This window comes from Lissotriton vulgaris, chromosome 10 (assembly GCF_964263255.1).
Source record: "Lissotriton vulgaris chromosome 10, aLisVul1.2, whole genome shotgun sequence".
Taxonomy (NCBI): domain Eukaryota; kingdom Metazoa; phylum Chordata; class Amphibia; order Caudata; family Salamandridae; genus Lissotriton; species Lissotriton vulgaris.
This window is the reverse complement of record NC_141698.1, coordinates 265,950,041-265,965,909: the sequence shown is the minus strand read 5'-3', so window position 1 is coordinate 265,965,909 and position 15,869 is coordinate 265,950,041. Positions and strand designations below refer to the sequence as shown.

Sequence of the window (15,869 nt, the reverse complement as noted above, 5' to 3'; positions counted from 1 at the left end):
ATTGCCATTCATTCCTATGGGCCTGGAGGCCCATAGGAATGAATGTCAATTACCGAATCGGTAATTACCGTTCGGTAATTACCGAATAATTCAAGGGTGGCAGGGTGTCACTTTGACACCCTGTTGCACCCCTGATTAGGGCTTGTGTGTCATGTGGCACACATACATGGCCCAAGGGCATGTATGTGTGCCACATGGCACAGGTGTGCATGCACAGATTTGCATATACACAGGTATTCGTTATTTACCACAAACTAATAGTTGGTGGTCAATAACGAATCCTTAAAGCCCTATGGCACTGTTTACAGTGCCACCTACATCTCAAAATACAGATTCGGTAAAATTACCTATTCGGTATAGTTACCGAATCTGTATTTTAAGATGCCCTACATCTCAGTATCCAAATACCGGTTGGTAACGGACGAAAATCGGTATTTTTTCGGCCGTTACCGACCGGTATTTGGATACCTACATCTGGCCCTTGATTGGTTAGCCATGCAAGAAAAACCTGTATATGAGGCAAGAGGGTGTCCATGTGTGGGGCAACCGGTTGGGCTTCAGGGGCTAATATTAATATGTGATGGAAACTGCTGTCTCTATGGCTTTGGTCAAATTTCTGTCAAACTGTAATGCATGCCATGAACTAGCGTGCCATTGTTTTAAAACCCAATAAAGTTGACTATCACAATACATAATCATATATATATATATATATATATATATATATATATATATATATATATATATATATATATATATATATATATATATATATATATATATATATATATATATATATATATATATATATATGTATATATATATATATGTATATATATATATGTATATATATATATATATGTATTACCTACTGGCGGTCGCCAGTAGGTAGTTATAGTTAGGATAATTTTCAATGTTAAATCTCAACATTCTATTTTGAATAACTTTGGCGCCGGTTGACGAATCTGCCTGAAATTTTCAGGAAAATGGTCTCATGGCGGTCCGGTCCTTCCCTGAAAGTTTGGGGGGGATTCGTCAAGCGGGGGCCGAGATAAAAGGGGGGTCCCAAAACGCGTTTTCCCCATGTTAATTTCCATAGGGCGGTCGATTTCACTTTTAGCCCGAACGGCTGAATGGATTTCCACCAAACTTGGCAAAATTGTAGGGACTGGTAGCCCGATGTGCCTTTGCTATGTCTCAAGATATGTGCTCCAGTGGATTTTGAGTAATTTAGGTTCAAAAAAATATATATATCTATAGGCGCTCTCCCGTGCGCGCACCCGAGTGCGCTCCAGGCGCGGCACGCGACTTGCGCGCAGGAAGCTGATTGGCTCTCAGTTGTCTGTAAACATTCTAAACAGTCCGGAGCGGCCGCCATCTTGTGTCTCGGTAAAATCGAGACACAAGGGGTTTGAAAAAAAAAGGGGCAAATGACCATAAGGGGGAAGAGTAGACCCCCTCTGACCCCCTAGGTTTGATGTAGGGACTAAAATAGGGTCCTGCAGGGCATTAAAATTTTTTTTTCGTTTTGCGCGGGGGAAGCGCATGGTACGCGCACCGGCGAAGCACGGGGAAAATCCAGGATTATATTTATGAAGGCCTTGCGCTGTTAGTTTTGCGCTTCCTGTGCGTCAATTTTTGTGACGCACCAGCGGTGTAAAAAAATGCGCATTGTTATGCAATATTTAAAAAGTGACGCATCTATCTAGATGCGTCACTTTTTAAATATAGTGCAACGAGGTACATTTTATTACACTGCTGGTGTTATGCGTCACTTTTCTGTGCGCACTCCTTATGACATTCCAGATGTGTCATATTTAATGTATGACGAATCATGTTGCAGATACAATATGGCGCAGAGTTTTAAAAAGTGACCCATGTACCTAGATGCGTCACTTTTTAAAAATAGCGTCAGGTATAATGCATGCAGAGGGGGTGTTCTCCCGCAAAAAGCTTTGTAATAGCGACGCAGTGAAATCTTTCAGATTTCACTGCGTCAGTTTTAGGATGCTGTTGCGTCAAAATCTTGTGCCTGCTTTACAGCAGGTGTTAGACTGAGGCAAGACCTTTCATATGCTGCTTTCCCCATTTGAAAGGACACATTACTGGAGTTGCGTCACTTTTGTGACGCACTCCAGCAATGCGTTACTTGGAATGTCATAAGGAGTGCGCACAGAAAAGTGACGCATTGCACCAGTAGTGTAAAAAAATGTGCCGCGTTGCGTTATATTTAAAAAGTGAGGTATCTAGGTAGATGGGTCACTTTTTAAAATCAAGCGCCACATTATATCTGCGTGAGGTATAATGCATGCAGAGGGGGTGTTCTCCCACTAAAAGCTTTGTAATAGCGACGCAGTGAAATGTTTGAGATTTCACTGCGTCACTTTTAGGATGCTGTTGCATCCTTTAAATATAGTGCAACGAGGCACATTTTATTACACTGCTGGTGTGATGCGTCACTTTTCTGTCCACAGTCCTTATGACATTCCAGATGTGTCATATTTAATGTATGACGAATCATGTTGCAAGGAGCTACAGATACGTCAGTATTTCTGACATATGTGTAAACATAAAAGTGATGCGAGGCCGGCGCAAAATTTTGACGCAATAGCATCCTAAAAGTGACGCAGGGAAATCTCATAGATTTCAGTACGTTGTTATTACCAAGCTTTTTGCGCGGGATTGCCCCTCTGCATACAATATACCTGATGCAGATACAATATGGCGCAGAGTTTTAAAAAGTGACCCATGTACCTAGATGCGTCACTTTTTAAAAAATAGTGTCAGGTATAATGCATGCAGAGGGGGTGTTCCTTGCAAAAAGCTTGGTAATAATGACGCAGTGCGTCACTTTTAGGATGCAGTTGCGCCAAAATCTTGCGCCTGCTTCACAGCAAACCTTTCACATGGTGCTTTTTCCATGTGAAAGGACACATTACTGGAGTTGCGTCACTTTTGTGACGCACTCCTGCAATGCGTTACTTTTGTGTTTACAGATATGTCAGAAATACTCCAGTTTATTCACTGTGTCATAACTTTCTTTTCTAACACTCACCTTCTTTCATTCCTCCTACTTCACTTCCTTTCACCTCTCATACCTTTCTGTTCTTTCTTACTCATTCTCCTTTCAATTATCAATGCACTATATTTCACTTACTCTTCATTTTTTAAGATTATAGCTCTTTGATGAGAATTGGAGGTAGTTCTGAAAAGAACTTTTGGTTTTCTTCTTTTAACTGAAGAGGAACAAAAACAGGGAATAGAAACTGCTCAACAGGAGCAAAAAGAAAAGAAAAAAATTAGGGGTGGGAAGGGCAGTGATGGTTCTCCAATGCCCGAACCATGAGCAGGACACTTTGCTCCCCATAGGTGAGGAGTTGATTGCAGTATCTGCATTTGACGACCCCATGGTTGAATGCAGGTTGAATGTTTGCTACCTGCCCCTGAGATTGTTCTCTTCCAGAAGAAGTTGCTCCTCCTGTTGATGTAGAGGCCCCATCTCTGGGAACCTCCTGTGCCAGAGCCCTGACACTTTCCCGGGCAAAATTCTGGGGGTGCCTCCTCTCCACATGTCGGATCATCGTAAAGTTCCCAAAAGAGTATTTTTTTTGGGGGTTACCCCGTGACAGGACCTGTTTGCAGATCCTGCACTCTACTTTTGGTGCATTCACCTTCTTCTGGCCTTCTGGAAACTTAAAAAATTTCCAAATGAAATGTTCCTTCACCTTTGGGGTAGGAGGCTCTTCATCAATGAAGTCATCTTCACTGCTGGATGGTCTGGCAGCCATGATGAATCCAGGAATATGGAGCAGCAAAAAAGGCAGGTCTTTCAGTCACAAAAGTGAAAGAAGAAGTGAAGGAAATGGGTGGGGATTTCATTCATTGTAAAAAAAAACTGTTAGCAACCAATGAAAAGTGTTATTTGAGGGTCACATGACCCGACGCGTTTACGCTGCGCGCTCCGGAGCACTTCCGGGTGCGTTTACGCAGCGCGATCGTAGGCGCTTCCGGGGCGCAAACGTGGCGCGATCGTAGGCGCTTTTCCGTGCGTTTATGCGCCGCGCACGTATGCGCTTCCGAGGGCACTTACGTTGCGCGCCGAAGTGACGTCATCAATCTTTTATAGAAATGCATAATCATTTTCCATATTAAAAAAAACTAATTTTATTTGTATGGTACGAAATGTTTTGCATTATTATTAACTTTTCATTCATATTTTTTTTTCACGAACGACAGTTGCGCTCTGGGTGCGCTTTCAGATGAGCTCTCGGAGAAGCTTACAGGAGAGCTTAGCTGAAAGCTTCCCGGAGCGCGCACCCAGAGCGCAAAAGAAAAAAATTATAAGAAAAAATGAATACTTAAAAAAAAACAGCAAATTGTAAAAAAAAAAAAGGTTAGAAACTCGATATACAAAGGAATTAGCATTTAAAAAACCTATGAAATTCACTGAAAAAACCATAGGTTTCACACCAGTTATAGTTAGGAATTAGCATTTAAAAAACCTATGAAATTCACTGAAAAAACCATAGGTTTCACACCAGTTATAGTTAGGAATTAGCATTTAAAAAACCTATTAAATTCACTGAAAAAACCATAGGTTTCACACCAGTTATAGTTAGCTGGAAATTTTACTGATATAAAACCATTGAAATTCCCACGTTATAGTTAGTCGGACTCACTATAACTTGCGCGTGCAATGCACTGCTGATGACATCACATATTACATCACTCATGACATGGTCAGTGACATCACTCATGACATCACTGATGACACCATCCTTGTGACACAGTGACAGACCTCCTTTCAGTGTAATGTAACCCATGAAACACATATTCAAAAATAGAAACTAATATTTTCAAAAAAGTGGATATACCCATACCAGTTACAACAACCAATTCAGTAATATCACCATCTAATACACATCCACTCATGTGTATGTATATGGGTTATTAGATATTTTTATTAGTATCAGTATGAGTGTCTATATGGTTTGGTGGGGGTATTACTTAGCACATAGATGCATGAGTGACTGACTCTTTGTTTGTATGTGTTTTGAAGACAACATATGTACAGGACTGTATGGGTGGATGAGTGTCTATATGTGTTTGTTAGTGAGTGAATGACTGTCTCACTAGTGTCTTTATCAGTAACTACATATGTTTTAATCTAGTATATATGAATATTGATGTATATAAGTGAGTATATGTGAGAGTAAGAGATTGTAAGAGTTCCTGTTTAAATAAGTATGTGTTTCTATAAGTGATTGTTTAAGAGAATAAATATGTGTAATTTTAAATAGAAGTAAGGTGGAAGTGTGTGTATAACTCTATATTCAAATAAATGGATGTCCAATAGTTTATTTGCACGTGTGAATATGTGTGTGAGTAACTTTTGGATGAATGTCGGTGTGTAACAGGATGTATAGGTGTATCACTTCATATGATGAGTGAGTATATGTATGAGTGACTATATAGAACTATTGGTGAATGAGTGGATGTGTATATAGATAGTGGAATTACTGAATTGCTTGTTGTAACTGATATAGGTATCTCCATTTTTTAAAAAATTTCAGTTTCTATTTTTGAATATGTGTCTCAAGGGTTACATTATAGTGAAAGGAGGTCTGTCACTATGTCACAAGGATGGTGTCATGAGTGATGTCACTGACCATGTCATGAGTGATGTAATATGTGATGTCATCAGCAGTGCATTGCACGCGCAAGTTATAGTGAGTCCGACTAACTATAACGTGGGAATTTCAATGGTTTTATATCAGTAAAATTTCCAGCTAACTATAACTGGTGTGAAACCTATGGTTTTTTCAGTGAATTTAATAGGTTTTTTAAATGCTAATTCCTAACTATAACTGGTGTGAAACCTATGGTTTTTTCAGTGAATATATATATATATATGTATATATATATATATATATGTATATATATATGTGTATATATATATATATATATATATATATATGTATATATATATATATTCTAGAGAGTGGCAAAAAGTGGCTAAGGCCTTCCCTGAAATTGTCCTGTGCCTCCTGAAACATAATGCACTTGTCGCTGGGATATAGATCACCCAGTGTATTGCACCTGTCCTTCTTCCACGCCTCCAAGAACCACTACACGGCTGATTCACAGGATGAGTTGTAGCCACCATAGTAGCAGCTGTAGGAGAACGGGGTCTATGTAACATCTTTGTTCTAGTCAGTTCCTATGCATGTGCCACTTGGCGCACCAAATATGGACAGTATTTATCCTGTCACCTGCCTGCGTTAAATACATTGGCAAGTAACCACTTTTCCCAATCATGTTATTTCATACACCATCCTGCAGCAGGCTGCCATTGAGTTTGCCAGACAGTACAGCTCTAGGTCAGGGAGACCTAACTCCCTTCAGTGTGGCAGATTTAAGGATGTTTAATTCAACACACCTTCTCTTCCCTAAATAGATAAGTGAAAATAACAGACTTTTGTGTTGTTTGGATGTGCTCCTAGCTAGTTGCTGTTTTGTAGAGTGCAATGGTATTGGGGGAAATTGCTGCCATTTTTAGTATCATCACCTTACCAGTGACCGACAGCGGCAGCTTAATCCAAAAGGTGATCGAGGGCTGTAGGCTTGACGCACCCTGCACATGGTGTAGTCATAATATTGTCTGGCTGTGTGGGCTACCTGTATCACCAGATATCTGAACCTATTGAGTTCCAATCTTAGTCCCACCCGGGTAAGTTGTCCTCTGACCTCCCCACCACGCCCACCAAAGGAAACACCAAGGATTTCCCCAGGTTGATATTTAGCCCAGAGACCGATCCACATCTGAGCAGTTCCGCTAATAATCTGGGCACAGATATTTCCAGCTATTGTAGATTCAGTAAGGCATCAATGGCATCTAGAGAAATAAAGTGCAGCAAGTTTCCTACCCGAATGCCACACTGCTGTAGAACCTTTTGCAGATGCACCTCAAATGGTTCCATTGGCAAAGAGCGCAATAATGGTGACACAGGACAATCTTGCCGAGCTCCTCTCCCAATGTTCCACTTCTGTGAGACATAACCCCTGCATCGACACGAGCTGTGGGTTTTAGTATTTTGTGCCAAATCCCATTATGGAGACCACTGCCAAATATAGTCCCAGCCAAATGTATGAAATGCCTGTTCGATTTCTAGGGCCGCCAGTACGGCCGACGTGTCCATGCCCTGAACAGAGTGCATGACGCAAGTAAGCCTGCAAATATTAATTAGCGTGCTCCTAGTCGGGATAAAACCACACTGGTCGGCATGCACCAACAGGCCAATCACGGTCTGTGATATGTTGTCCAAATAATTTAGCCAACACTTTGACATCCAAGGTCAACATGGGCTGTGGGCGGTATGAACCTAGGATTCCCGGGTTCCCATCTGGCTTAAGTACCATCACCACAATCACCTTCGGCATGGATCTAGGAAGTTCCCGGAAGTCCACAGCCTCCTTGAGGACCTCTAATAGTCTCTCTGAGACGAGAGCACCATGACACATGTACAAAGGATGCCCTTTGATGCTCAGTAGGATCAACCTAACCACCTTACTGACACAAAGACCTCAAAACATACATAGCAATTACAGGACAACATATCCGGCTGAGCGTGGCCAGAAATCGGATTCTCCATTCCAATTAGCTACAAGTGGCTTAATCAAGTTAGATGACAAGAGTAGCTGTGCAGGTTAGATGGGCAAGGAAAGGACTCCTGCCTGCCACATGCAGTACAGAGAGACTAAACAAAGAGTGCTAATCTGAAACTAAGTGAAAAAAAATGTGTGGCTTGCAGGTGGCTAATTCAGCTCCTCTAGATGTAGTAAAATTACAGTTAATCAAATACGAAGATGCTGACCCTATTATATAATATGTATCCTTCCACAGGGTGGAGTGACAGCTTACAACATGAATTTGTTACCAGGGCTGAAAATAAACATTACTGATTCCTTGGGAAGAGACTATAATGCCACCATTGGCCGCTGCGTGGGCTGTTGTAATAATGAGACCATGAATGCGACAAAGGAAACTGATGAAATGAGAAAGGAAAGAGAGACTGGAGATCCACATATTCAAACAGTAAGCATGACCTATATCAGCATTTGCTGTTGTGTACAATGCCTTGCTGTACAGATGCCTGTTTGGGTATTTCTTTCTTTTGTTTGTAGTTATGGGATATATCTAATAAATATCCCAATATTTTAAAGCTGAATAATAAACTTAATGTTGCAACACAAAACCTTTAACAAAATGTGCTACATATTAGATATAAATACTAGTCAGTGATAATGGGAATTGTTTTAAAATATTATTTGGAGTTATTTCTAAATGAACTTAATATATAAAAATGTATTATTAAATGCACATTTCATTTGATGACTTAATGTGCCCTAACGTTTTATTTAATTGGTTGCAGGGTAATAACTATTTGAAATGGATTTACATTCATATTATACATAAAAAATGTTTTTACAAGTAATACACGTTAATATTATTCCCTATACTTTCCATAGGGAGATCTTTGCCACACTTATCATGATCTCCACCTATGTGTGCAAAGTTACTAGCAGTAACTTAACACTAGTAAATCCTGTTGTAGGAGGCTCAACCCCTTGTTTGAAATGGTGGAGACATGTAATTCTACGCCTTTGGGTACATCTATCCTCAGGAATGTGAACAGCAATAAAGTGTAGAGTTACATCTAGGTGTAGTAGTAAATATACATGTTTGTAAATATGTAAATGTATATTCACCTTTGTAAATAAGGCCATGCACGTACTACAAGTGTATGAAAACCACTGTTTGCTTAGAGATCATGTGTGGCATTCATATCAGTCATTACTAGTGCAAATTGGTATTCAGCATAAAATAGAAGGTATTCTGACATCGATGTGCAGTAGCAAATTAATGCACAACCCCAGCAACATTTATCTTTTCCCAGTGGTGGTATGGCTGACACCTGCTCCTTGTGGATTTTGCGAAAGGTGAGCAGTAAAATTAAATTGATGCAACTGAAATATAGCTGGGATATTTTGAGTTGGTACATGCATTGTGGGGTTGGCTGATACTATTGTTCATCAGTACCTTAGTAATGGCCGCAGTCCCTGCTTGAAGATCTACTTCTGCATAAGGAGAAAAGGATAGTTAATGGTGAGAAAGCAAATCTGGGTGGGCCAAGGGTGCCTACATCTGCCACCCAGATCTGGCAACAGATGTAAAACAGGAGTCAACCCAGAAACCAAATAATGGTATACCCCCACTGATGGAATTCCCCTCAGATTGTCTTTTTGTGTTGCCACTATTTTGTGCCAAAGAAAAGTGGGCACGGCTGCTGGAATTTCATAATCTGTTTGCTGCGCCTGACAATGTTGCCTACTTATCAGTCTTGATGTATGTGAATTAATGGAAAACGAAAACGGAGAAACCACACTGGAGGAAACCAAACCATGGAAACCCGATTTTAAGGAAAGGGAAATAAATTGAACATTAAAAGAAATATTTTAAAGAAAAGATAAGTTTAATGAAGAATCCCAAAGTACATTAAACGTGGGTGGAGTTTAAGCGTAGTGAGGAAATGTTGTTTTCAGGGATGGGTAATGTTTAGGGGTGATGAGGTGCTCTTAGGGGTCAGGGATTGGTGCGTTCAGGCATGGAAAGGTGCTTTTAGGGTTCAAGAATGGGAGGAGTTTAGGGGTTTTTAGTTTTCGGGAAAGGGTGGTGTTGAAGGTAGAGATGGGTTTTTAGGGTTCAGGTACTGTTGGAGTTTAAATGTAGAAAAGGTTTTTAGCTTTCAGGGATGGATGGATTTTAGGGGTGCTGAGGGTTTTTATGGTTAAGGAATGAGTGAAGTTTACAGGAGGTGCAGGCTTTTAAGGGTTCAGGGAAGGGTGGGATTTCGGTGTATGAAGGGTTTTTGGGATTCAGGAATAGGTGGTGTTTAGGGGTAAAGAGTGGTTTTAGGGTTCAGGGATGGGTGGAGTTTAGGGGTTGAAAGATGTTTTATGGTTCAGAGATGGGCGGAGCTTAGGGGACAGGATGGGTGTAGTATAGGTGTACTCAGGGACTTTAGGTTTAGGGTTGGGTTGAGTGTAGAGGTCAGTGATAGGTGTAGTTTAGGCATGGTGAGGAGTTTAGGGGGCAGGGATAGATGGTGGTTTAGGGGTCATGAAGGGATCAGAAATGGATGGGGTTTAGGGGTGGTGAGGAGTCAGTGAATTAAACGCGTCAGAAGTAAATATTTGTCAATATAAAATATATAAATCTGAAATAATGTCCCCCAAAGAAAAGCACTGAAATAAATACCTCAGATAAAAAAAGTTTCTGAACCACAGACTGGCAAATATTGTTTTTATATCTTTAAAAAAAAACGTTATCATTATTCAATCATATACAGTAAATGGTATCTTGACAGTTGTTCCTGATAATATATATATGAGCAGTTCCATGCACAAGGTGCCATCATAAACCATGGCACACCGAAATAAAAGGGAAGTCAAAATATTACAATGTCTGACCATCACAAGTTAAATTGTCTCATTGGCACATCGACCTATAACCAGCAAACTCCCACCCTCTGAGGTACATAATGTTGTATGACTAATTCTAACACCTGTGCAATCTGTTAATTCCACGCCTGTCGGAACTATGCCAGCAGGGGTTTGAGTGAGGGAACTAGGGTGCAGACTCTGTAGATATGACTTGAGCGGGCTCCAGATATCTTCTGGATGGAACTTGGGTGCAAGCAGTGTCTCATATAATTCGCAACTTGTATTGCAAAAAGTAAGACTAGCAAGCCATGCACTCTTTGTAGGTTCTAATTTGCTGTCCCATCGAAGCGCTATTTCGCATTTAGCCAAAAGCAGCGCGAGAGCAATGAATTGCTGTGTTTTATTGGGCATGTTCAGGGCCGGACTGGGGACCAGAACCGGCCCTGGCAAAGTGCTCGGCCGGCCCCCGTCCCCCCTCCAGGAGGAGAGGGGAGGGGGGAGAGGTGCGACCACGCTCTGTGACAGGGCCCGTTTTCGGCCGTTTTTGTTACAGGGCCGTTTTTGCAGCATAACGGCCCTGTAACAAAAACGGCCGCAGGGGCCCAAAACCGGCCCCCAACCATGCGGCCCACCGGGGAATTGCCCGGTGCCCTCAACGGCCAGTCCGGGCCTGGGCATGTTATGGATGTACCCTAGGAGCACAACCCCCGGGGAGGGGGCTATTTCTAGCTGTGTCATGTGCGACAGTGTCTCAGGAACAACCACCCAAAACTCCACAATCTTGGGGCAGGTCCATGTCAAATGAGTGAAATTGGCGAAAGGGCTGTTGCACTTCCTACAACTGTGTGGCCTGGAAGGATCAATCGCGTGAAGTTTAGCCAGGGTCATGTATGCCCTGCATAGGTATTTAAAGTGTATCAATTTATGCCTGCTGTTGAGCAAGATTCCCGTAGTTTGTGCACAGCAGAAGGCCCATTAGTCTTCCAGTATCAGATGCCCTAAGTTCGCCTCCCAGGCAGTCCGGATCTTCGTATCATGGCACAGGATTAAATTCATAAAGGCCTTATATAATTTAGATATCAATTGAGCCCCGTCCGGGTTAGGATTGACGAGAGCTAGAGGTCCGAAGGACTGCGGCTCAAGCGGGTATTCTGATATTTTAGCACGCAGAGCCCTGCGTTCCCCTGTAAAAATAAACTGGTCCATACAGGTCAGCTTTGTCACCCACTTCAGCTCGCATTATCAAACATTTGCCCGTCTGGAAACAAATCGCCAAATTTTACCATGGAGTGGGATTTAAGTACCCGCAGAATCTAAATTCTCTTACAAGATGGGGAGCCATGGATTGTGTGCTATAGCGATGTCAGAGGAATACAGGGAGCCATGTCTTGTGATCCATGAAAGTTTACGGCACACCCAGCTTGTGGTAGATACCGGCGGAATATCCCTAGGGTCACGAAGAAAACCCTGGGGCAGAAGAATGGAAAGTGAAGTCAGAAGTGCCAAGTCAGATTCAGGTTTCCCATATGGAATACGCACGTCTGGATGGTACCAAGAGTGGGAAAAACTGGACTGAGCAACCAGATAGTACAAACTGAAGTCGGGCCCCCAACTCCCCCCCCCCCTCTCGTATGGCAAAGTCACAGTATCCCAGCGTATCCTGGGTCGTTTGCCACCCCCCCCGGGTGAGCCAGATCAGGTGTGTTTGTAGGGTCTTGAAGAAGCTATCTAGAAGCAGGACGTAGATGTTGTGGAAAATGTATAGAAATTTTGGGAGAACTACCATCTTCATGAGCTCAATTCTGCCGAACATAGAGTGGAAGCTTCAACCAGCGTTCTATCTGCATTTCAAGGTTACGCCTAGTTGCTTTTACCCTTTTAAAAAAGCAAGCAAAAGCCATTCAGAAAAAAAGATATTCTATGAATTGGTTGTTTTGATGTGATATATGCCATTCAAACTGCACATTTCCACTAGAAAGTTTAGGTGAAATGGTTTCTCAGTAATGGTATTCAGTTAAATCTTTTTTCTATGAAATCACAAAAAAACTGCTGTCATGTTACATCACAATGATCTATGAGAACTGGGGACTTCAACAAATGTAAGGCTGTATTATGAGAACACAATTTTTATATATAGATGTTGCCATCCACTGCTAAGTTGTGAACTGTGCTTCCCAAGAAGAAAGAATGGAAATGACCCAAGTGAAATACATCATCTAATCCAGGAATGTGCATGTTTCAGCTACTTTTGACTTTCTTTGCAATGGAAGTTGGTTGTTGGGTTTTGTTTTAGAATTCTCAGTACCTGTGCAATAGGGAATAACATACCTGATTGCCAGTTTTCGGATCACTGTTGCTCATAATTTAAAAAAATATGAAGTTGCAAACATTCCGGAAAAGAGGGGGTGGTGCAGTTGGTAAAGTAATTTGTCTACAGCATTGTTCACCTTAAACCAAATCAATAGGGCATGGTTGTCTTTCCGGTCGTTCTAATTAGGCAATGACAAGTGATATTTTTCAGATCTGGTATTTTCACAATGCTGTCTTTAAACCCCTAGGTTACACTGCGTACTCCTTGAGCAGTTGTCTGTTACTCCCATCCTGCAGTCTTGAGACAGAGAAGACATAAAGATATCATGGTGCATCAGTAGACCCGCAGCCCAAGAAAGGACATCTGGCCTCCTGAATAGGCGATGGAGACGCGCATTTGATGTGTGAGGAGGAGGAGACCCCATGGATGCAAAAAACTTCTGCAGAACATTTGGAGCCTGCTCTGTGTAACATTTTAGTAAAAATGAGATACGCGTCCTCTCTGTATGCTGATGAAGCTGATGACAGCACAGAAGATGTAGCTGTAAGAGAACAGGAAATAAATAGTGGGGCAAGGACCGAAGGAGGATATTTTTATTTCACTATTGTATTATTATGCAAAACAAGTTTGTTGTTTTAAGTTAATATAGTTGTGAATTATAAAAATGAAAGTCATACAATTTAACAGATTGCTTTCACAGAATCTTCAAGCTTGCATACTGAATAAATCAAATCATAAAGTAAGTTTATTTTGACCATAGGTCTTTAAACAGCAAAAAACACAGCATTTGATTAAAATTGTAAAAGAGCCATCATTATTACAAATTCATTGTCTACTTACATCAAATAAATTAATTTGCCTAACATCACCCTTAATTTTATTAAAACAATTTCATACATTTATGCGCACATTCTAAAACACATATGTGATCCGAACATTTTTAATTTCTATTTAAACTATTTAAAATTACCCAGTTTAAATTTGGTGGGGTCAACTCCTCCATTCCCTATTCCATAAATAACTTTTTAACAGCCTGTATATACCTCGCCACTGCTATTGCAATATCGAGATACTGCATGTCCATGAGGATCTCAATTGCTTTCATCCGTGACCCAATCCCATAATTTAAAAAAAACTGGACGTAGGAACAATTTTTGTTGGTCTAACAATGTTTTGCAATCCATTAAAATGTGTAAACAATTGCATTCCATGCCCATCCGACATTTACATCTGCTGTCAGGGTCCACCAGTATTCTTTTTATTTTATCGTTGGCTCAAGCTGGGTTAATGCCTACTCTCACTCTTAATAATTCCATTCTGAGCCATTGATTTGGTAGGGTGTCTAGGTAAGGATACCAATTTTCATTCCTCTAACTATTTATCATAAATTGCATGGACTCTTTTTGTCTCAGATGCTCCAAATCAGTTAGTCTAGACTTTTGCTTACCCAGGGTTTTGAGTACACTTTTTGGTTCTTCAAGTGCAAGGACTGGGGATCGATTTTCACCTCAAAGTGTCACAGATGGAGTAGAGTTACTTTCTTATTAATTTCGCCCACTTTAGTTCACTCAGCTGAATCTCCTTCATACACCAAAGTGACACTTTACCAACTTCCCTTGTCCCCTGTTGTTTCCAAAATCTAAGTAAACTCACTTGGACCTGGATATTCCATGATATCAAGTCTATCTCTAGCCTAATGGCCTGAATCATTGATGAGCTAGGCAATGACATCAATGCTTTTAAGCATTTCCCTTCCTCGCTGTCCCAGGTACTTTTCCCTCCTAGACATAACATTTCTGCTTCATACTGCAATTGTGGAGGGATCATTGCATTAAAGGCCTTCAGCAAGGGTCTATGGGACATGGCACCATAATTACGGTTGGATTTTTTCATCCCGCAGACCGGGGCTAAAGCTTTGGCTTTCTGGGCCTCTAACTGTGTGCTCCATTTAAAAGACTTTTCAAACCTTATTCCCAAATATTTATATTCGTTAACAACTTCTAGTTTTGTATGCCCCAAAAACCAGTTCCATTTTTGATCTCTCTTCCCAAAGCACAATATTTTAGTTTTATCCATGTTCACTGTGAGGTGTTTTGATGCACTATGTGCATCAAATGCATTTGTCTTCCACTGCAGACCCAATTCTGTTTGGTCGAGAATTACTAAGTCATTACTAAGTCATCTGCGTACTAGGATCTAAAGTAAGCTTCTGTCTCAAGACCTGTCTGCCTCAGCGAAAAGCTGCTTCGAGTTACTCCTTCTTATTGTATTCAAGGTTGAATCCTAATGTACTTATGAATAGCTTATTCTGCCTTTGCATGCCTTTCCTCTTCCATAGCCCTGCTCCCACACTAGAGAGCGTTGAGCCTGAACAAGACAACCTTGAGAATGTGATAACATGGACCCGTTCTACAGGTGGTTTTTCACCCTTCTGTACCTCCTTTGATCATCAGTGCTGGAGCTGGAAAATTCCAGTTTGGGCGGGTCTTTAGGGTGTTTAGGGGTGTTGGAAATGTATATTATGTTTTACAAAGTGTTCTGAAGTCAATCCCCTCGGTAGCACCCAAGGAGACAATAAATAACTTGGCTTGTATTCTCTACTGTCTCATCGACTCTTCATTTCTTGAAAGGCCGAGAGGTGGTCAAGAGTGAGGTGGTCGCGAGTGACCCGGATGGTCCTAATCAGGTCACTTCCTTCAACAGGCTGGGTTGCAAACCCCATTCAGAGAATATTACAGTCAACCTCCCAACCCCCTAGATGTCTGAAACACTTAGGGGCTTATTTACATTACCTACGTGTTATTCAGATATCAAGGGGCATATTTACAAGCCCCATGTGCCGCCGGCATGTCACTTTTACCCATATTAAAATATCTGAATAACACGTAGGTAATGTTGTTTGTAATCCAGAACCACAAGTAAACAGGAGAAAATGTGAGAAACTCTGGTGCGTTGGTCAGCCATGGAAAACATATGAAGAAATGCAGATTGTACTGCTAACGAGTGTGTCAAACAGCTTCATAGTGCAAGTTTACTAATAAGTCACTTGCCACAA

At 41.2% G+C, this 15,869-nt stretch overlaps 1 protein-coding gene across 2 annotated transcripts in view; it reads left to right on the top strand.

Annotated features, from left to right (window-relative positions):
• LOC147685094 (uncharacterized) overlaps window positions 1–15,407 on the top strand; it is a 78,409-nt gene extending 63,002 nt beyond the window's left edge. Inside the window, exons 4-5 of one of the 2 annotated variants that reach the window (XM_086940976.1) lie at window positions 7,904–8,095; window positions 13,062–15,407. In XM_086940976.1, coding sequence (XP_086797102.1) covers window positions 7,904–8,095; window positions 13,062–13,082 — 213 coding nt within the window. In that variant the 3' untranslated portion in view covers window positions 13,083–15,407. The remainder of the gene's footprint in view (window positions 1–7,903; window positions 8,096–13,061) is intronic. The other variant, XM_086940977.1, reaches the window with a different exon arrangement.
• The last annotated feature ends 462 nt before the right edge of the window (window positions 15,408–15,869 follow it).